At 36.5% G+C, this 24269-nt stretch overlaps 1 protein-coding gene across 1 annotated transcript in view; it reads left to right on the forward strand.

Moving 5' to 3' along the window:
- The window catches only part of dach1.S (dachshund family transcription factor 1 S homeolog), a gene marked incomplete at its 5' end in the record, with an annotated part of 231580 nt that overhangs the window by 79843 nt on the left and 127468 nt on the right, over positions 1-24269 (forward strand). Inside the window, 1 exon segment of the mRNA NM_001096718.1 lies at positions 19493-19608. Coding sequence (NP_001090187.1) covers positions 19493-19608 — 116 coding nt within the window.

Here is a 24269-nt window from a genome sequence, read left to right on the forward strand (position 1 = left end):
ACCTGTAGCAAACTTTGCATGCTTTATTACATAATATCCAATGGCTCAGCTCTTTGCACTTCTAGAATGTACCTTAATCTGAATGGTGAATGGTGGGTGACACTGGGTATACCATGGAACACCCCCATCTACTCATTACTAGGATGCACAGGCCAGTTTGCTGGTACGTACTGCCTACCTACAGTATGTTGCTGTACTCTGTATATTACCCTCAATGTAGGCCAATGATCCCAAAAAACTTGCCAGTCTTGTATGTACAGCCATATTTGTTTTTCTATAATCAATTTTTATGTTTAAACTGTTTAACTAAAACCCCCAGTGGCCATAAATGTAAGGGTCTATTACATTTTATTATAATTTAACTCAGTAGGTGGCAAGCAGTATGGCAGCTATGCAAGTGGGAACATTCTTTGCACACACAATAAATGATATCCACCCCTCATACATTCCAGCCTATTTAAGAAAAGATGAATGGGAGATAAATCCTACTTATGAATATGGATCTTTTTTTTAAATTAAATCAATATGCCATTAATCTTGCCAAAAATTGACTGTTAATGCATAAAGCACAGACTTTTTCCTGGTTTGATCACGAACCTTTACTTTTCCACAGATCTCTTTCTTTCACTGAAACAGATTTAAGGTGGCTCCACATTTCAATTTAACCAAGGCTAGTAAAATTAAAATGTCATAGAGTGTGAAGTTGTCAAGTGTGGGAGAGAGAGAGGAAGCAAAGTAAATCAAAAATTGCAAATTAAAACTGTAAATTAGAAATACTAGACTTTTATGAAGCCAAGCAAAGTTTTACAACAAGAACTGAGGAGTGTAAAGCAAAAACTGCTTCCTCCATGTTGCTGTATATATATATATATATATCTGTATAATTATTTCATATTATTTAATTTATTCTCAAAAAGATGTTAAATCTATAAATAAATTTAATCTATTAATATACTAATTCTAATCTTCTTTCTTTCTTTGTCAGTTGTTGCAGTGCAGCTCAATAATTAGCATATTACTAATGTCCATGTATAATTTATGCATGCATACACACATAGTAATTATTGTAATAGGAAATATTTGCATAGTCCTCAGTGAGACAGTGATGGCTGCCCAGGACACATAATAGTGATAAATGTTTGAATAGGAGTCAATTCCCTCTTTGTGAATATGGAGAGATATGTCTCTATTAAATCACCCAATCATTAGCACACTAGATCCTTTAGTGCAGGACTGGCCATGATAAGATCTGGTTTGTTACCTACAATTGCACTTACTTACAACCCAGGCAAAATGTATTAATTATATATTGTATATGTTATGAAATATATATTTTAGGAGTCATACACAAGTGTTGGATTGGCACACCATTTCTTAGGGATAGTGCTCTTATTATGGGGGAACTACCTGAAAGCCCCCATATCTAAATAGTAAAAATCAAGCAAACAGGGCACTCCGATATAAAATAGCAACATTTCATTTCATTGCAAAGAAAATACAACACGTTTTGACCTTTATATAAAGGGTTTTTTTCATTATGGGAACATGTACATATGTGCACCTTTTTCTTGTATGAGCAGTTGGTAAGTTGAGGGGGTAACTGGGTAGGCTTGGGGTCCTGGGGGAGGTGCATAACTTTGGATGTTGACTTGGATAGGAGGCAGGACCTATGACCCAGGCCTGAGTTCAGGGTTGGTTCCCTTGGAGGATTGGTAGAGTTGTTAACTGCTTGTAATGATTGTAATACAATGGTGATCGTACCATAAGTATATAGTAACTCATGTTAATAAACACAGTGGCCTTTTCTTCCCAAACCCTGGTGGTGGTGGTGGAGGGGGGGGGGGTGTTAAGGGAAGTGTAGGGACTACAGATCTCTGCACTGCTTTCGTCATGGCAAGCACGCCATTTTGAAGCCTTAGTAGTGGTGATCAAAATATCACGTGTGCCATAGATTTTATTCACAATAACTTCCAAATTCTTCTCTGTTCATTTATTCCACAGTCCCACAGTCTGAAGTGAATTCTCTCTGAACAATGGAATTGTCCTGCTATGTCGGTATTTCATATTAAGGGTTAGTTCACACGAGGAGATTCGAGGAGATTCAGGGAAATTTTGTCACCTGGCGACTAATCCCCTCTTCTTCTGGGTGACAATCTCCCCGAACTGCCTCTGCGTTTCTTCCCATCCGCTATAATGAAAAGTTACCTGCGCTAAAGCACAAGCGACGCTTCATTTTCCGAAGTCGCCTGTACTTCCTTTGTGAGGCAACTTTGGGCGACTTCTGAAAACGCAGCGGAGCATGTGCTTTAGCGCAGGCGACTTTTCATTTTAACGGATGGGAAGACACGCAGAGGCAGTTCGGGGAGATTGTCGCCCAGAAGAAGAGGCAATTAGTAGCCAGGTGACAAAATCTCCCCAAATCTCCTCGTGTAAACTAAACCTAAAGGTGAATTAAACCCCCCCCCCACCAAAAGCCCCCTGTAAACTTTCTGGCAGTGCCCCCCTCCCCTCTCCCTCCCCATGTTCATAAGTTTAAAAAAACAACTCTTTAAAAAAAATCTGACCCTTAAATGCAGAGAAGCGCAGCTGAGCTCCCGGTCACCATCTTCCGGCTCTTCGTATTGTTTTCTGGTCTCATCGCCAATTTGCGCCTGCACAGTTGAATCCGATTCCTGACTTGGCCCAACTGTGCATGCTTCCGCAGGCTGAAGACAATACAAACGTTTTTTTTTTTTTAACTCATGAACATTGCTGGGAGAGAGAGAGGGCAGGGGGACAATGCCAGAAAGTTGGGGGGGGGGCCTTTTGGTAGCAGGGGGTTTAATACTCCTTTAAATAATTTTGCAAATACAGATAAGCCACTTTTAATTGTGAATTCCAGGTTTAATAATGAATATATTTAAAAGGATTTCAGCAAGGACAGCTAAACGTAAGTTATTGGTCCAGCTAAAACTGCCCCATTAATCACACTTTGCTGCATTATTTCCTTCAGACAGTATAAATAGTTGACCAGTTAATTGCTTAATATACACAGAAACCTTTTTCATCTCAACATCTAAAGCATCTTGGTCTAGTTCCATGTTCATCTGGACTATATATAAATAATACTAACTACAATTATCTGAAATCTAAGCAATTATTTATAAAACGTTAATCAAACATTTTAAATGGCTTTACTGTTATTTGTAAATGTATCTGCTATTTAAAGGAACAGTTATACCAAAAAATTAAAGTGTTTTAAAGGAATGACAATATAATATAGTGTTGCCCTGTACTGGTACAACTGGTGTGTTTGCTTTAGAACCACAACTATATATAGTTGATGCTGCTACTTGTGCTGCTGCTTCTGAATCTTGATTCTAAGCCCTTTTAAGAAGCATGCAAGGCATTGTGGGGATTGGCTGGAGAAAAGCTGGCTTCTGCTACATTGTGTCCAGAGTCAGAACCAGTAGTTCAAAAAGGGACAAACAAATACTGTTTTCAGTTGCAATTACATTTCCAAATGAGTTTAAAACCATTATAAATTTAGAAATAATTTATATTGGAATTTCTTTAGTATAACATTGGAAGGTTCTTTAGAATTACATTTTCTTTAATTATGAAAGAACATGAATGTAGATTTGCCTATTAGGATTTGCTTCTAATCTAATTCTCAATGAAATTATATTTTATTTTGATTAGAAATAATCTCATATCAAAGTTTAAACAAAATTTTCCTTTATGAATTTTCAAGGGAAATGATTAACTTTATATGTAGTAAACATAATATCATATTATCATAATTATCATAATGTCATATTTATTTGAAGGAAAACATAATCAAACAAGATAACTTAAGTTAAATGGAGACGTTGTAGCACTGGGCCCTTTTCCCCAAAATTCCTTCTGCTTTACATATAAATACCAATTGTGTCTTCTCAACCAAAAAAATACTTTTTCTGTGGATTTCTCCGTTTCCCGTGTATACTAGTGGTATTCAGTGAGAATCTACAGCTGCAGTATTTTGGGCACACTATAGTAACTTGTCTTAATAAAATGATGACTGTGTGCTGGTTCTAGGGTTGTCATATTTTTAAAAATTACTAAACAGCCAGCAGAGGGAGCAGTGATAAAAGTAGGCTGTGATGTGGAATGGGTGTGGGGTGATATTAAAAGAAGGAGGAGCTTTAACATTACAGACTGCTGGAAGAGGGATCGGGGTATCAGACTGATTCAGTGAGTGGGCCATGTGCTGAACTAAAATGTTATAACACTGATCTAGGGCCTTAGTAGGTGTTTTACTGGCCAGGGGGCATCCCTAACTGGGCTCCTTTCTTCTGACCTTGTGTCTTTTGTATAAACAACGGCATAGATGGGTAAGTTGCTTTGCCCATTATGGTATGTCCCAAAGCTTTGCAGGAGGGCAAAAGAGGCAGAAAAAGGATTCTAGGAATCCAAGGGGTTGGCATTTTTGCTTTGCTGGGTGAACATTATCACTCATTTTAATAACTCAACCCCCTAATATCAAGTTAATGTCCAAACAACACTTCTCTGTATTCAAAAGTCAAATGTAAATTGTTGGAAAGTATTGCCAATTACCTAACTTACTCATCTTACTAGTCTTTCTGAAAGATCACCAATGTGTCTGTCTTTACTCTAGATGCTGCATCACACAAGTGAATAAGTGAAAAGCACACTTACATATTAAGAGCACGTTACATAAATTAAGGTGCCAATTACAAGTTTTTGGTATCAGAAACTTTTTCTTGATAGTGTCATAAAAACCCTGATTTGCCATCTAAATATATGTGAATTTGTAACAATTATATTGAATATTGAAATTTTTGCACATGAATGTATTGTACATTAAACAATTGTGTATCCGTGTAAAATATTTTTGGCCTGTCATTAGCAAACAAATAATAATCACCCAGACATGAAGCAGCATTAAAAGACATGAACATTTTGCAATAAAGACAGCACGAATAATTGAAAGTTGCAGAAAGGCTGTTGTTGGATCTTGTAAGAAATGGCTAGAAAATTAGATTAATCAAGGAGCAGACATTAAGAAGAAAGTTTGTGCGAACGGCTGACAGTCTTGCTCTTTTCCTCATTTCAAATGTTGGCAGAGTAGCAGGCAGCTCCAAGGGAAATGTGCTCCTTTCATACTTGAGTAATTGATGAATTGTATGCAATATGCAAATTAGAATCCATAAATCTTATGAATGACAGCTTAATTTATGTGAGCCTTAATGAATGCAGGATTAGATTTTAATTAAATATCCTCAAAGGCACCCTGAGTAGTAGTTTTTTTAGGCCTTGTTTTTTTGAAGACTTGTTTCACATGCAATGCATTTTACAGAAGTGGAAAATCCGCCGCAGCAGCGAATGCAAATGTTTTTGTGTTCCGATGAAAAAAGTATTGTTCCTTATTTTGTAAAGCAAACAGTTCTTGAATTGATAATAAACCTGTGTAGAAACAAACATCTGAAAGGCGTGAATGGGTTTCCGCTTGGTTCCACTTGTGCTCCGATTTCGCTCAGGAGTTTTACATTTTATGAAATGTTGTTGCTTTTTTCTTTAAAAAAAAAAATTGGGTTGGTTATTTTAGGACAATTCCATGCAGCTTGCAATCATCATTTTATAGTTCATAATCCTTCCTTCTGAAACTTTGTAATAGAGGCAGCTTACAAACTCAAGGTTTTAGTAATATAGTATTAAAAATAGTAATGTAGTAATAATTACCATCTTTAATTACGTAATAGCTTCCTATTATAGACACAAGTAACAGGTATTATCATTTCAATTAATTTTAGAACAATTTGTTTTGCTTAAGACAGTATTAATTATTATTTAAAATCCCTAAAACACCACAATCATATAATTCCTTGTGCATACATTGTATTTTAATAGAGTGTTAAGCATATAAATCGAGAAAGAAAGGAAATAAAGCACAAGCAATTTGATTTTTACTCACCCACTTATGTTTAGTTCAATGTAATGCCCCATTAAAGGGGACTAAAGCCTAACTAAAGGAGTAGGGTAGAAATGTTGTACACTATGTTTTCGGCTTCTGTACCAGCCCGAGGCAACCACAGTCCTTTAGCAGGGAAGATCTGTGCCTCCAAAGATGCCCCAGTAGCTCCCCATCTTCTTTTCTGCTGATTCACTGCACATGCTCTGTGCTGCTGTCACTTACTGAGCTTAGGAACCAACTCACAATATACAGTACTCATACATACCTCCCAACTGTCACCTTTTCTGCAGGACAGTCCCGATTATTACATGTAAAGCCGGGTTACTAAATACCGGGTTTCTTTCTGAAATGTCCCAAGTTTCTTTTAAATCTTCTGCACTGATGCCAGAAAAAGATACAAAGAGTCCAGAATACTAAATGCCTGCGCTTAGATACATTTGTAAGAATTTAAGATAACCAAAGATACAATTGTAACTATTTAAGATAAGCAAGCCTCTTGGGAAAACAGCTTAAAGGGCAATTTCAGCTTCATTAGCAAAGCTATTATAACATAAACATGGCACTAAAATTCAGACTTTCAGAACCTGCCAAATTTTGTACAATGGACATGGTAATTAGGGGGTAAAATAAAACTTTGCTGCACAATTTTTTGTCCCTCTGTTTTTCAATTGTTGGGAGGTATGCACATAGAAAATAAATGTCACAATATAAGGCTGATTAGTAATTAATACAGATAATTACTACATGGCAGCACAGAAACCAGTTCAATTTGCATCAGAATTTAATAATCATCCTTGTAGCATTAGTTTATATTACAGACCAACCTCGTTTTCTGCTTGATAGTTGTGACGACCCCTAAGCTTAGCTTCTCAACAGCTGCTCAGAGCCCACTGAGCATGTGAGTGTCGCAGACACTTTCCAAGATGGTGACCCCCTGTGACAAGTTTGAAGTCCTGGATCATTGCTGCAATTGACAAGCTGACGCTTCTTTTATGGTTTCTTTTCATAATCCAAAAATCTACTGGTGCATTTGTTGGGTATAGACCGATTGTAAAAATTTCACTATAAGCTCCACTGAGGCAGTGACTGACATGAGTATATGACATAGTGAATTCCTATAACATGCTTTATTTAAGAGTACTTTAATGCTTTTGGGAGAAATTTGTTGCAAATATTCGTAATATTTTGTAAATGTTTTAATCACTGAATAGACAACAATAATTTAAACTTAGTTTAAAAAAAGGTTTCTGTTATTCATGAGCTGGAGCCATGCTTGAATCTTCTTGCTATGGAAAGCAAAGTTAGGAATGGTACTTTAGTTTTTGTTGAGCTAATCATGGACTGCAATGTCATGGAAACAGGATAAAATAGATATGCAATGCAAATGCCAGAACAATTAATCAGTGTCAGAACTTTGCTATTGACTCAGAAGTATTTGCATATGTTACTCCATTTACATAAATAAGGTACAAGTCTTCTGTGTGTTTTAGAATTCTTTCTGTACATTCATCTCTGTTTTAACTGTGTTGGTGCTGAAACATAGACATGCAATAGAAACCCCCTATTCTTTCTTATAGCAGATGCCCCTTTAGCAGCTTTCCCACTCACCTCTCTATGCTGTGTGACTCTTTTCAGGACTTGATATGAAACAGATTTCCAGCTCTGCCTTTGGTAACCAAGTGAACAGCAGCCCTGCTGGGAATGAATCAATAGGTACAGAATATCTGTAGGGACAGAAACACAAATAATGCTTTTTTACGAAGTAGTAACATACATGTTCATTTCTCTTAAATGTTTTTTTTTTCCACAATGAATATTTCATTAGAAACCCAAGATTTCATTTACTGTAGGGCTGTTTCTTTTAGATTTGTTTTTCAAGTATCTGAGCTTAATTCAGTAGTGTTTTTTCCATTTCAGGTTTATGACAAAGATCCAGAGTAGGTGAGGGCAGAGACTTTTTATAGTACATAGTTTATTCAATAAACACAATCATTTACATGAATTATTAATGACTTTTATAAGTAGATCAGAACAAAGTGCTTTAGATTAGGAAGCATTCCGGTTTATGCTTCTCACAGCCTTTAACAAAAAAAAAAAAGCATGGCACAACTATTTATAGGCCCTGGTTAAATTATTTACTGAAGACAAGCATTTCACTTTGTTAAAGTAACAAAACTGTATAGGAAAAGTCTTTAACATTGTAAGCAATTGAGGTATTGCTGTCACTTGAAATGATGTATATGGTAAGTACATTTATGTAAAATAATTGGGTAATAATGGGACTTTCACAGCACTATTAGAAACGTCCAGTCACAGTCCGTGGGCACCCCAAAACTTTGTTGCATTACGACATAATATCAACACACACAGGTGCATAATTCCACGTTTTGCCATCAGCTATTTTTTTTTTTTACAAAACCACCAGAAATTTCACTGAAATTTTTTTTTGTGCATAAAAATGTTTGAAAAAAATTATTCAAGAAAAAAATAACAACAGTGCCCACTGACTTCAATGCATTTTGGTTAAAAACAGTCCTTGACTTCAACGTATTTTGTGCGCAAAAATACTTCAAAATGGGCTAATTGACGGCAATCAGTTTCACATATTTTAAACTATTTTGCAAAATGGTCCGGGGGTTTTGTGAAATTTTTGTCACAGTGAAACGGGACATATTTGTTCATCACTGTGCGGGGGTTTTTCACCATCTGTCAGTCTGGATATCTCCTTCAGCCTCAGGGGCATAACTACAGAGGAAGCAGACACTGTGGGGGGCCCAGGAGTGTATAGGGTCCACTAAGGCCCTAATTAATGATCAATTTGGCAGAACTGGTCAACTTAGCAAGGTTTTGAAGCCCTAAATTAAATTTGCTGTTGGGTCCACTAACTAAAGGTACATTTACTATATAGGTACTAGAGGATCTGTGCCAAGGGCGGCAGCTTTAAGGGGGCAGTCTTTAAATGCCTATACAATAATTTTTTTTTTTTAAAAACCCTGATCCCCCACTCCCCCTACTGCAGGATACTTTCCCATCAAATTTGGCAGTAGAAGTGGGGAGTAAGGGGTCCCTGTAGCGTTGTATGTATGTATGTATGTATGTATATTTTTATTTGTAAAGCGCTCCTTGAGGGCAAAGCACTGTACAACAAAACAATAAATTAGTAGTAACAAACAAGGGGTCAGTGGAATAAAAAGTAACAATAAGTGCATTATTAGAATACTATTCACAAAAATATAAAATATAATTACAATGCAGATTAAGTGCTCAGTGTCAAGGAAACAAAAGGCTAGTAGGGATGTCGCGGACTGTTCGCCCGCGAACTAATTCGCGCGAACATCGACTATTCGCGTTCGGCGAATGTTCGCGAACGTCGCGCGACGTTCGCCAATTTGGGTTCGCCTTAGCTGGCGCTTATTTTTGCCCTCTCACCCCAGACCAGCAGATACATGGCAGCCAATCAGGAAGCTCTCCCTCCTGGACCACCCCCACACCCCCTGGATCACTCCCCTTCCATATATAAACTGAAGCCCTGCAGCGTTTTTTCATTCTGCCTGTGTGTGCTTGGAAGAGCTAGTGTAGGGAGAGAGCTGTTAGTGATTTGAGGGACAGTTGATAGTAACTTTTCTGGCTAGTAATCTACTTGATACTGCTCTGTATTGTAGGGACAGAACTCTGCAGGGATTTGAGGGACATTTTAGGTTAGGTAGCTTTGCTGGCTAGTAATCTACCTTCTACTGCAGTGCTCTGTATGTAGCTGCTGTGGGCAGCTGTCCTGCTGCTGATCTCTCATCTGCATCTGTTCTTCAAACAACTGCCACCTAGCTGTGTGATCTTTTTCACATTCTGTCTAAATATCAATAATAATACCGTCTCCAGAAACACCACCTGAGTGACGTTTTCCAAGCAGCAATAATATATTCCGTATCCACTGCTGTAGTGTATACGTTGCCCTTGCAGGCATTGTTTGCCCAGTCTTTAACCAAGTGCCACCTAGCTGTGTGAGCTTTTTCACATTCCGTGTCCAGAAACATCACCTGAGTGACGTAGTGTGATTTCTGCCCTTTACAGCACAAAACGCAGCGCTGTGTCAACAATGGATTTTTCAGATACATTTTTGCCCTTGATCCCCCTCTGGCATGCCACTGTCCAGGTCGTTGCACCCTTTAAACAACTTTAAAATCATTTTTCTGGCCAGAAAATTCGCCTTCCCATTGAAGTCTATGGGGTTTGCGACGTTCGTGAACTATTCGCATGTTTTGTCGCAAGTTCGCGAATATGTTCGCGAACATTTTTTCCGCCGTTCGCTACATCCCTAAAGGCTAGAGGACCCTACCCCGTAGGGCTTACAGTCTAAATGGGAGGGTAACATACAGACACAATGTCTGTACTGCGTTGCAGTAGAAGTGATGTGATATGTACACACGTTGCTCTATGACGTCACATCCGGTGATGTCATGTGCATGTGCAGATGGGGAGCTCAAAGGTGTGGTGCTGGCCCAAATACACTGTTGCCAGTAACATCTATTCATGCTACTGTTCAGCCTCCATCCACAATTGCTCTGAAGAGCCAATAAAGTTTTAAATGATATTTCTTATTTCTATAATATTTAAAGGTATAAGCAAATTCAAATAAGGTTTATTAATTAAACTCATGTTGAACCCATGTTTCATATTGCCCTTTGAAAGTTTAAATCCATCATCAACTTTTATCATGTTATGGATAGACATGATTAACACTTTTTTAAGTGATTAGCCACCCTATTCCACAACTGGTCCCAGCAACCATAATATGACTGCAAGGCTTTACGTTTATTGATAGTCTTATTGCATATTTTTATTCAGTCCCTTTACAAACAATCTTCCAAGCAGGCTTCCTAAATGGTTGTTAGAGTTAAGCTTCAAAGAGCTCTAGTAACCAAGTAGGAGTGTAAATTCCTAACCTAAAAAATGCAAAGATTATATATTGGTAATACCTCTTGTATCAGTTATTGGTATCTTTGTATGCATATCTGTATGTTCAGTGGATACACCCATTTATATGGGTCTGCACTTTTTATTTATAATAATTATGTGATAATAATTGTGGATTATCTTAGAATGACAAAGTTTACACCATACTGATTTTAAAGAGCGCAAAAAAGTGCAGCCAAATGTAGAACTGTGCTGCATAATGACATACGAATACTATAAATGCACAGTGTCAGCATGTTGTTGTTTGGCTTCATGAAATAAACATTGTGAGCCTGCATATGTTAAAATGGGAGCAACAGACTTTGAAAGAAAGAAAAATGACCAAACGTGCATTTATGTGTAGATAAATTAGCTGATAAATCATTTACTCAACAGAAAGGAAGTAGTTCATATAAAGTGGAAATTGCTGTTCCAATTATTAATCTTTTATGTTTGTTTATAACTGCTTTTGGCATGGTTTTTGAGCAGGCGGGAACATGTTTTTTGGGAAAAAGATAAAGAAATAACTTGTGTATACAGAATGCAAGTTGGATATGATATTTTTTTCTTAATATTAGAGTTTTTTTTGCCTTGAGAAGTGAAGCGACATGTGTGGCATGTACTAATTATTCAATTTAAAGTCAGGTCATAAGAAGTAATTTTCTCTTCACAAAAGTGCAGCCCACGGCCATATACTTCACAGTTCCGTTGGCAATAGATGGTTAAACATGCAAGAATTGAAGAGTAAATAAGAAACAAATCAAACAGATGACCCTGTAGAATGGTACAGTGGAATTGCTTCCTGGCGCATACTGACTAAAATAAATGAACCTTTTCTGACCCTTGACTCAAAGTATCTTGAAAACTGCATTCTGAAAACATAACTTGCAGAAGCTGCCGTACATTTTCCTACTATATTTTTTTCTCTTTATTTTTATGGGTCCTAGCAATTTCAGAGAGACCTTGTTTTCATTTCTGGTCACCACCTCAGCAAACTAATCAATGAGGCATGAACTGCTATCTGCAGTGAAAGAAATGAAAAATAAACCAGAGATAATCCCTCTGTTAAAAGGTTATTCTGTGCGATAAAAGCTATTTTGTTAATTTATTTACTTACTGGTACAGGGAGATAAAGTGAAGGAACAATTAGAGAATTCTACTTGAAAGGATTTTAAAGGGCAATGACGACTTAATATTTCATGACTTTGATTGGCAGTTTTCTAATGGGCATAAAAAATATATTCAATAAATCCTTTCCTTTCTATAGAGAATATGCTTTTATAAAGGATTTTCTAAGTATATATATATATATATATATATATATATATATATTTATTTATTTATTATATTGTAAATCGTTTATAAAATTTAGATCCAGTTCCAGTTTTTTGAAAAAAATAAAATTTTTGGAATTACACGTGCCATTTACAGGCTAAATCCCACACTGTAGTGTGGTGACCCCAGGCAACTATTATGATCTCTTAGATGCAAGGGAGTGTCAACTTGATTAATACCTTTAACAGCTAATCTGTATAGATTTGTTTAATGGGCACAAAAAATCACAAATTATGGGGCCTTATTCTCAAAAAATTTAAATTTACATACAGTTTAAAAATAAGACTTTTTTCAGTATAATTTAATTACAAACACTCCCATCTTCTCCCTGCTACTCACATACCTGTTGCCAACAACCCATCTTATTTTTAAATAGGGAGACTGTATGTCAGATTTCTATGCTTGATGGTATCTCCCCTACAATCACTGGATACCTTTTCATTGAGCACACACTAGTTCATTACATATCTGAAATCTGAATTGTAACTGTATAAATATAATTGCGCCATCATAGGTTTTCACCTGCAGCCAGCACATCAGGACATTGTTTCTGCAAAGTGGGCCTTTAAAGAAAAATTGCAATCTAAATATAAATCATATGTTTATATGTAACAGGTAGATGGAGGAGGGGTGCCCTACAACACCTTTACCTTCCTACAAACTGTATATATATACATATTATATACAAACGATGATGATGATATTGTAGCTAATGTATATGTGTGTAAATATATATCATCTACAGTCTGGTCATTTCCCTATGGGACCAGACTATAAATTATATCCATATAAACGGCGCGTTCTGCGCGGTGCGCCCAAAACGGACGCAGGCGCACCCAGATTGGACACCAGTGACCAAAATGTAGATTATAATGCATAATGTACCTCCTACTAGAAATTTATAAAGATATCAGAAGTCACCTCGGAGTTATGTAACCTGTATAAAAGGTCACATATGGTCACATAACTCCTCGGTGACTTATAATATCTTTATAAATTATAGTAGGGAGTACATTATCCACTATATATTTGACGTCATACTTACCTGTTTGGCGCCATTTCTTCACTTTAAAAAGTATCACTTCCTGAAGACGGTCCGAGTGATGGAGCCAAAACGTTGAGAAATAAATCATAAACTTTATTTTTTCACCTTACAAGTCCTTGGAGTTCATTTGATTGATATATCCCCAGGAGGGACCGAAACGTCGGATTGTAATGCAATAATAAAAGTTGTTATACTTTGAAAATGAGAGTGCGGATCCTTCATCACTTGGTGAAAAAGACAGTTATTCCAACGTTTCGGTCTTCCTTGAGACCTTTGTCAAGGAAGACCGAAACGTTGGAATAACAAATAAACTTTATCTCTTTTTCACCATTTTTTAAGACCTGTGAGTGTCTTGCTGTACATGATATTCTATGTGACTTTTCTGCAGTGTGTACCCAGGCCAGCGACGGCTTTGCACCCATTGCAACACTATGTCAGGAGAAAATTCCCTAAGACAACGCAAATGCAAAAAATCCGTATTTTAGTGAATTTGAGGAGTAACGTCCATTCGCCAGAGCGAAAAGTCACCTGAAGTCTATCTCCTTCGCTAGCGAAGTGACGCCTGCGCCTGTTAGTAAATCTACAAAGTTCCTAAAAGTGGTAATGCTGGCATATTGACACTAGCATTAACCACTTCGCCCTCGAGGAAATCTGCCCCATAGTCTATATGACATAACAGATTCCCATTTGTGGAACGTTTATAACGTTTCAACAACATTTCATTTCATTAGCAAGGAATATAGCATCAGGTTCCACTGTGCAGTGCTAAGTTAACACTGGCCAAGGCCATTAAAGGACAAAGGTTCAGGGAAAGTTCAGATCTATTGTTTTACTGTAGTTACTAAAGAGTATATGAGAGAATTCCTTTCTTTGTAACATATTGTTGCTTTGAGCCCTGGAGATTCTGCGTTCTTTTTTTATTTTGTTCTTCCTTAAATTGAATGCAGTAATAGAAACCTTGTGATTATCTTTAGTGTAAACAAAGGAATATCCTCTGATCACTTTTGAAGTAAAACCCAGATGTTCCGAGTTGCCTGTCGATGTCATTAAGTTAAATGTTTATCTTTGATGTATTTGATCCCATAAGCTTTGGGGGTTTCGGTTTGCTACAAAGTCAATATAAAAATTAAAACCTTATAAATGCAGTAATTACTTTGAAGTACGTTTGTCTGAATGTGAATTTCGGGTTGTGGAAAGTACATTGTTCTTACAGTGCAGTTTCTCTGTGCTATGGGGAAACACAGAACCTGTAAATAGTGCAACCCCACGAGGAGGAATGTTCGGTTTTGGGGATTAGAGACTGTTCACCTCTATAACTGGTTTGTTTGGCCATTCTCCACATTTGCTGTACCATCATTGCTAGTTGGGTGGTTTCCAGCTGTCACTGGTATGAAGAGTGTCACTACTGGCTCATGTTCTTCAGGCCATGCCTTCACTAATGACATGTCACATCCCTGGACCATTAGACCAAGTCTCCTCTTGTGTTCTTCATTTATTAACTGCATATTACTGCTAACTTTAAAGGGACTCTGTCATCAGTATTTGTGCTGCATCAATGTATAATGTTTAACAGTTTTCAAAACAAAATGTATTTATTTAAATTCTTGTATCATTTAGGAGTTGCTGGGATCCATGCACTGCTTGCAAAACGTTGCAGGTCCTTGTAAAAATAGATTACACAACATTAATTACATAACAAAGAGATGAATGGGCAAGTTATTTATAAATACTATACATAGGTTCTCCTAGTAGTAGTATTACACATAGGGGCAGATTTATCAAGGGTTGAATTTCAAGGGTTAAAAAACCATCGAATTCGACCCTCGAAGTAAAAATCATTTGAATTCGAATATCGACTTTGAAGGATTTTGCGCAAAAGCTTCAATCGAACGATAGAATAAAAATCGTTTGATCAAACTATTTTAATCGTTCGATCAAAGGGTTTTTATTCGATCAAAAAAAACTTAGAAAAGTGCTGGGGAAGGTCCCCATGGGCTAACATTGCACCTCGGTAGGTTTAAAGTGGCGAAGTATGAAGTCGAAGTATTTTTAAAAGAGACAGTACTTTGATTATCGAATGGTCGAATAGTCGAACGATTTTTACTTCGAATCATTCGAATCATTCGATTCAATCGAATTGAATCGAATTTGACCAATTCGATGATCGAAGTACCTAAAAAAATACTTTGAAATTCGTATATTTTTCCATTCGAATTATTTACTCGAGCTTAGTAAATATGCCCCATAGTGAACCGAGTGCTGTATGGGTCACTATGTGTACCTGTGGAGTAACTAGATGTTACTGGGCCAAACAGCAAAATAATTTTAGAGCCCCCAAAATATCCAGTGGTTGCCCTGTATTACCAATATATATTAAAATAAATATTAATTGGGGTCTCATGGGGCCCCCTATGACTCCTGGTACCCTTGATGTGTACTATTAAATTCTGGTGGCATTTAAAGTCCTAAAATACCTTTGTGTCATCCTTAACATGGAAGAGAGCTGAAAATTTTCCATTTTAGCATTTTTTTAATGGATGACATAAATTGTACAGTTGTAAAGTCATGCAATGTATTAGGTGTTAGTACCCTAAGGAATTGAATTCAGAGGTTTTTTTGTTGTTGAGGAATAGTCACCCCTTTTGTTAAGAAATATATTGTGTGGCTTTTTTTAAAACCTGCTTGGGACAAATTAATTCCTCTGATCAATTCCTCATCGAGGAGAGATTTTATTTACTGAGACAATAGTGAGCCAATTGCACAGTATAAAATACAGAGTAGAAAAACTAACCCTGCCTTTATAGTTGTGCCATACAACTGGATGTTGTCACACTGATGTGATCCCCTGCTATAAATCATTGCTTTAGTAAGGAACACTGATTGCCCTCAGTGGTATTTAGAGAGGCAAGTCAAAGGGCATGTCTGGATCTTACCTTGAGAGATGTCACTAATGCTGCTCTTTTCAACCTCATAGTGATTAACTACTATATGGCTGTCCCATCAACCGGAGTATGAAACTGCTGTGTGCTGTGCGCAAAGCGGTGTCAGGTGAATTGCTAATGTTTGGCCGCTTATGCAGGAATCATCGACAAGCTTTTGCTTGTAGTACTGTTTGCATAGAATATTTTTATTATTATTTTTGCACAAATATAAGATGACATATTGTGAGTTAAACGTTCATGAAAAGCAGGCTGCAAAAATTCTAGTTATTGCACCACTTTTTCAACAGATATGATCCATTTTCTCTGTAGGGCCTAAATAAAAACAGCTCCAAATATGGATTTGTGCTGCTAGGACTTTATGGTTTGAATTGAAATAATTATTGCATGAGGCATGTCAATCCTTTATTTCAAATTGTTGTTGTCAAACTGCTAGTCCTATCATTTATCATATTCGTTTCACACAACAAGGTGTTCGCTGAATGTTCTGTGGACATTGTCTATCCATTTTAGACAGCACAGAAAGATTATCTACAGGCTATTGCTTTGGAATGATGAATAGATCAACAAACCAAACCCCAGGACATCCTACATATTGTATTTTGGCAGGCTCACTGAGCTGGAACATTGCTATGTAAGGCAAGCAAAAGCACTCTATGTTAAATGAATGAAACATGTAAAATATAGGGAATAATGTACCCCCTATTGCAAAACATAAGGATATTATAAGTGGCCGAGGTTTTCTATGACTATATAAATGAACAAGGCCGAAGGCTAAGTGTTTTTATACAGGTCATGGATTATATGTTATAAAACACTTGTTTTAGTGAGCCATGCGACACAAACGACATCACTATGCAATGATTATGACTAATTACATCACTGTACTGTTGATAATAGGGATGCACCGAATCCAGGATTTGGTTCAGGATTCGACCTTTTTCAGCAGGATTCGGATTCGGCCAAATCTTTCTGCCCGGCCGAAGTGAATACGAATCTTAATTTGCATATGCAAATTAGGATTCGGTTTGGTATTCGCCGAATCTTTTGCAAAGATTCCAGGGTTTTTCCGAATCCAAAATAGTGGATTTGGTGCATCCCTAGTTGATAAAGATATAATTTACAGGATACAAATAGATTTTGTGCACTGTAGGTGCATACTCATATACACTAGTGTCACCAAGAAGATCGAAGAGCTAATGTTCACAGTCTAGTGTCTCCGCTGAAACTTACTTGTATGTCTGATCTGATAGTGTGTAGTTCACCTTCTCTGTAGTTTCACCCCAAAATGGTTCTTAATTATTTTTTTATTATAATATATAATCATAATTATCATTATAAATAGTTCTTAATTGTTATGGTTCATTTTAAATGGTGTTAATTGCTTAGAACTGCAAATATTGTCTGTTCCAGAGTCATAGACTACACAGGTAGGAAGGCCCTTGAAGAATTTAAGACCTTGTGTGGGAATTTTAAATCATTGGCATTGTCACTGATTCTATGTGGCAAAATAGGCATATTTATTATGCTGTGTAAAACAAAATTTGCCGAAAAAAACAGTGTAAAAGTATGTGCAAATTCATCAAGGTATGCGTAATTTTACGTCATGCGAATGCCAGATTTGACACAGTTATTTTACACTGCTTCCAGCGGAAGTCACATAAGAAAAAATATGTAAAAATGTTACACCGTTTTTTATGTCTGGTGTTGTGTGGTGTATTATCCCGTGATTTTTTTAAACAGCATAATAAATATGCCCCTTAGATTAGTGTACTACCCACAAATGTTGTTTTTTAATCAAAAATTTGGAGATTAATTGGTTAGGGTTATGGATTATCAAGGTAACAAAAACACAGCAGTACAAGCTACAAGAAGCAAAACAAATTATAAAAAAAAAATAAAACACAAACTAAACAAGCAGAAATATTCTCTATATTATTTAATGTCATTTCAGATAGTATTATGGCTAGGAATTCGTTCTTACTTCCGTTTTCCTTCTTTAAATTATGTGTTTTAAATAAAAAATATGTTTTTTAGAAGAAAAATGTGTATATTGCATATTTATACCACTATATTCTATACATATTGGTATTAGATTTGTTGTGGTTTTCCTTAAAACAAGAATTGAGTGAGCAGATACCTAAAGATGAGGAGCATCTCGAATAGCGCAAAATCTCACACTATGCCACCATTAAATAGAGTTTCTATAGTTAACTTGATATGAGCGTATATTTTACAGGGCATTTAATGGGCATTCAAGTTACCTAAATGTTTTAAGGTTATAATCTCTCTTTTAAAACAATACGTGACAGTGGATGCTAAAATGAATATACTGATAATGACATAGCACATGTGTTGAAAAGAAATATAACATGCCCAGAGTATTTACTGTTTAGCTTATTGGGATAAACTGCGTTAAACAAATATCAAAAATGCTACTCAGAAGACTAAAAATAGTCTAAAATCTATTTTCCTGAGCATATACAGTAAAGCCCCAATTCACAATAACAATGCCATTTAATTATATTTTTGTCAACAGTGTCAATTATTTTTTTACCCCTTACAAATGAGAATATATTTCATCTGTAAGGGTTAACTGATAACGGCTAATCTTTAAATGACAAAAAAATAAGGAAATAGCAAGACCTTTTCACGCATTAGATATGTATTGTCATTTATCATCTAGATATCAGGCTAGCAGTGTGAAGTAATAAAACATATCATCGAAAAATGTGCTATAGGTCTGAATCACTCTTTCATTCCACCTCCCAGCTAACTGTAGTATTAAATCAAACAAGCAGAACATTTCCTTAGGCAGCCATTGCCTTTTAATTTCCTGAAGAACCTTAAAATATCATTCATTACAAGTACTACACATATTTGGTTTTTAAAAGTCTCATAAATCAATAGCAGGCTGACTGTAATAATTATTACAAGTTAGTGCATAATTTTCCTGCTGAAGGCTGCATGCAGAACTTTAGCATATGCAAACGAGGCAATTCAAACTGTGTATAGATATTAATATGAAGAAGCAGGTAACGAGGTACAGGCTATGAATTATGCATCAAGTGCGGCTGATCTTCAATGAGGAAAATGAATTCAGCATGTAATCTAATTAGTGATGGAAGTCTATTACATCTAACTGCAAAAGCAACCGTCCTTGAAACAAATTTATTTACAGTCCATAATACTACATGAAACAACTTCCAAGGGATGCTTTCAGCTACAGTTTCAATTAAAACAAAGGCTTTTTTTTTGTCTTCCCAGTTCCAGACCAGGAAGACCCCCTAAAAGAACGCAGAGTGTTACCTCATCAGACAATCCACATATCATGCCACATACGGTTCCTGGTCTCATGTCTCCTGGGATGATCTCTCCAACAGGTAATATTGGAACAATATGGTCAATGTAAGAATAAAAAATGTTATTCTTAAGGTTAAAGGAGAACCAAACCCTTGCTAATAAAAACCCCTACCCCCCTACACTACACAGACCCCCTCCCTGCTCCCCCCCAGTCTAGGTGGTACCTTTGGTAAATGCCCCCTACTCTTTACTTACCCCTTGGTGCAAATTCAGGGCATTGGAGTTCACAGGCGCCATCTTCTTCTCTACTGTAATCTTCGGAAATAGAGCAGCATAACGGCGACAACTGTTTTGCGACAACTGCGCATACACCAAAAGTCATGGAAATTGCTGAAGCATCCTAAGAAGACCCAAAGATTACTTAAGAGAAGAAGATGGTGCCCGTGAACTCTGATGCCCTGAATCTGCACCGAGGGGTAAGTAAAGAGTTAGGGGCATTTACCAAAGGTACCACCTAGGCTGGGGGGAGCAGGGAAGGGGGTCTATGTAGATTAGGGGGTAGGGGTTTCATTAGCAAGGGGTTGGTTCTTCTTTAACTGCAAACCATAAGATTGGTTTTCATTCAAATATTTTATTTATGCAGTTCTCTGCACTTGTTTTCAGTATGTCTATAATAATATCTTTTTGCATGATAATGTCATAGGATGTAAATGTTTCACAAAGCTTAAAGTTGCATTGTTCCAGTAAAAGTGTAAACATGTCCAGGTAAACTCATACAGGTATGAGACCTATTATCCAGAATGCTTGGGAACTAGGGTCTTCTGGATAACAGATGTTTCCATAATTTGGATCTTCATACCTTATCATATAAATATTAAATAAACCCAATAGGCTGTTTTTGCTTCTTTTTTGTATTTCTTAGTTGGGAACAAATACAATGCACTGTTTTATTTTTACAGAGAAAAAGAAAAATTATTTTCAAAAATTTCGATTATTTGGATAAAAACGGAGTCTATGGGAGACCGCTTTTTAGTAATTCGGAGCTTTCCGGATAACGGGTTTCCGGATAATGGATTCCATACCTCTACTGCAGTGAGAGGGGCAAGATGTGTGCAGTTTACATGACAGAAAATCTATCTGAACTGTTGATGTTTCTCCGAGATTAACATACAATATAAGGCAGAGCAGCATAATTCATTAATAACATTATTTGTTTTTACCAGCGATGCTTGGATCCCATAAGCAGATGTCAGTTGCTAGTGTTCTGTCACTGTTTGTTTTTTAAAATGGAACTTTCAATGCAATATGGCATCCATTAGTAGGAGAGAATTTACTATTTGAGCGTTCCTTCCCTTAAAATTTGTTTGATATAATATAAAAACCTCCTTGTAAAAAAAAATATATATATCCTTATTAAGTTGCTTCTTTTAACTTGACTTCCTGTCGATGCTGCGGTAGACTTGGTGAGTAAAACCAGCAAGCCCATTTTATGCCAAGTGAATTTTCAAGACGACAAATACGTTTTACAGATATATATATATATATACATCTGTATGAACTTTAATTGTCTTATGTAAAGCTTATGTGGATACCTTGATGTATTGGGAGCACAAATTAATTATATCTGTGGCTTCTCTTACACATTTTCATCACATTTTCATCATATGTTTTTTTTGTGATTTTGCTGATGATCACTCCATGTGCTGGGTCTCCTCACAAAAGGTCTAAGTGATCAATCATCTGATCTAATTTGATGGGCTACAATAGTTCATGTGGAAAGTCACTGGCTGACCCACAATTGGCTTATTGTATATACTGTATATTCCTATTAGTTTGCCATAGAGCATAATGACTGTATTAACATTACCATGTAGTACCATTTTGGAGAAGAAGTTGCCTCTATGTTCTCTCAATGATATAATTTTCTGTGCAATAGCAACTCAAACGGGTTGGGCTACTATCACTGCGTATTCTAACAGACAACAAGTTTCCTAGTCCAGTACAGTCCAGTCCAGTCTTGAGTCCTTAGGTTGACTTAGGGCTGAACTCCATGAGCGCATTTGTAGGATGGGGATGGGTGAATTTTTTCGCCTTGTTTCGCTGAAAAAATGGCAAAACAAAACGGGTTAAACACATGAATAAAAGACTCCAGCCGACTCTATCTGATCTGACTTTACATTCTAGCCTAGGGGCATCAGATTTTGTAGCATCCTACAAAAGCTTGTGTTGGCACGATCAGATAACATCTGACCGTGTTGTTCTACCCATAAATGTGTTTTTTATAAGATGCCAATATCGCCAGTATCCCTTTAAAGATACTAAGCACTTCCAACAAGAAATAGAAAATGTGTATTTTTTTACTTTCAGGATCATATCTGTTGACACCTTATGGATATGCTTTGCATGTACTCTTCTATTACTCCAGAGCTCATGTACACACCTCTACAATATTACTGCTGATTGACGTTTTCACCTGTGTCTACAGAATATAAAAAAAATTCCCCAAATTTCCTTAAATACAAAAAAATGTCATGATATAGAAATCTCTAGGATTATCTATCAGTTATATGAGACATACTATATGGCTAACATGTTAACATGGACATAGTCTATACAAGAAACCAACAGAAGGCATTGAATATTGTTTTTGGTAAAAATGCTGCATTTTATTAGCACCACAATGACACTCATTTAAGTAATACCAAGATATGAAACAGAACTCTGTATTATAAGTCTGTGACTAAATCTGCTACAATAAAGAAAGCAAAACATGGATGCTTTGTGATCACTGCCAATCTATAGGACTGTGACCTCCTTAACATTAAGCAGGTGACTTGATTAACAATGAATCCGGCATAAAATGCTCTGCATGAGGCAGTGCAGTGAATCAAGGAAATTACAAAATGGCAACACTCATTCTGAGCTTTGGGCAGTGTAAGCTGCCAACATTTATACATCAAAATTTCACTCACTGTAAGATTGATTTTATTTTATTTTGTTTGTTTAAACTCCCCTGCAGCAACTTCTGTAAGTCTTGTAAATCCACTCAGCATCAGTTGACTTTTTTTCCACACGATAAACATATTTCAATGTATTCACTGTTCAGGGAAGACATACTTTAATGCAAATGCAGCATTGTAACAATAAGTAGATAATGTGCCTGCAGTTACTTTCTTGCTTTTTTTTTTTTTATAGAATTGTTCTGGTGGGCCCTTTTGCCTTTTATGCAGCATTTTCATTCTGCACAAAATGCACCCTAATGAAAAGTCACAAAACTTGCTTGTAACAATCAAATTAGTTCAATTCGTGCAGTTCTTTGCGTAAATATTTAACCCCTTCGATTTTCTTCACATTTTCTTCTCTTCAAACATACCACAAAAATGATTTCAAAAACATTAATTAGCATTAATTGGTTGCATATTTATTCACCCCAGCAGAGGCAATTCATTGGCAAACCAATGTTGGCTGGAATTACAGCTGCAAGTGTTATGGAATAATTCTGCGTAACGTGAATGTGCCGGACCTCCCTGCAAAAAATCTTCAGAGGGGCGCAGCTCACTCAGATCCCCATCCTCCCACACACTTCCTGCCTCCGCCCACTTCCCACCTGAACTCTGCACACTCCTTGCCTAGACTCCATCCACTCCAGTTACGCCACTGTTTGTACATATGTATCCAACATATTATGCCCATTCTTATTGTCAAATTTGCTCAAACTCTGTCATGTTTGATGGACACTGCAAACTATTGGTCTGGGCTTTGGCTGCGTCATTTGGGGAGTAATGTAATAAATAGTCTTAGGTTTGCTACTTGCCTTTTCTGATCAATGCCCTCCTTATACATTCACTGAGCTTTTTATTCATGATCTGAGGGATGTTTTTCAACAAACTCTGGGGTCTAACAAAAACAGTTTTACAGTAATACGTTTAAAACTGTGTGATCTGTCAGCACATTGGTGGATACCTTCAAATAATGGAGTGAATTATTTGTACCTGATCTTATCTAGGGGTTTTATAGCATTGAGGTTGAATTCTTATGCAATTAAGACCATTTATTTTTTGTTATTCATTTAAAAAAACAACTTCATATTTTGGACTATTTTAGGTTGATCAGTGATCAATCAACTATGTGATCTATCAACTTTGCAAGACACTGCATTAGTCATAGGTGAATCTGACCCGTTTACCTTCTCCAAAAATTCGCGAAACTTCGAATATTTGCAGAGATGCCTTAAAGTCTATGGGGACAATTTGATGCACAACAAATTTTTTCACCCATTAGAGTCTATGAGAGTCATTTTTGCAGCGAAAAAATGTGTTCATCACTACATTGCATCTATCTAATAACAGTGCCAGTTTAGTACACATTACAGTTACACATTGTTTTTGCGAACGTTTAGCGCTGCTCACAGTGATAAAACATTGACTGACAAATATTACATTGAGCATTATCGCCTGCTCTGGAGTATCGCTAAAAAATTTTGTCGCAAAGAACCCTTTGCAAACAACTTCATCACAAAATTTGTGGTCGCTAATATTCGCAAAGGTGTCTGCAAATGCGTTATGTAATAAAAGGGGTGAAACATGCTACATGTCTAATCATCTATAACAGCCAATCAGCAGGTAGCATTTACTGGTCACCTGTTTAAAAACAAACATCCTATTAGTTGCTAATATGGGTTACTGCACCTGAACAAACTTAGTGCCTTTTATTACATATGGTAATTGTCTTAAGATATTAT

Source organism: Xenopus laevis, chromosome 2S (genome assembly GCF_017654675.1).
Source record: "Xenopus laevis strain J_2021 chromosome 2S, Xenopus_laevis_v10.1, whole genome shotgun sequence".
Classification (NCBI taxonomy): domain Eukaryota; kingdom Metazoa; phylum Chordata; class Amphibia; order Anura; family Pipidae; genus Xenopus; species Xenopus laevis.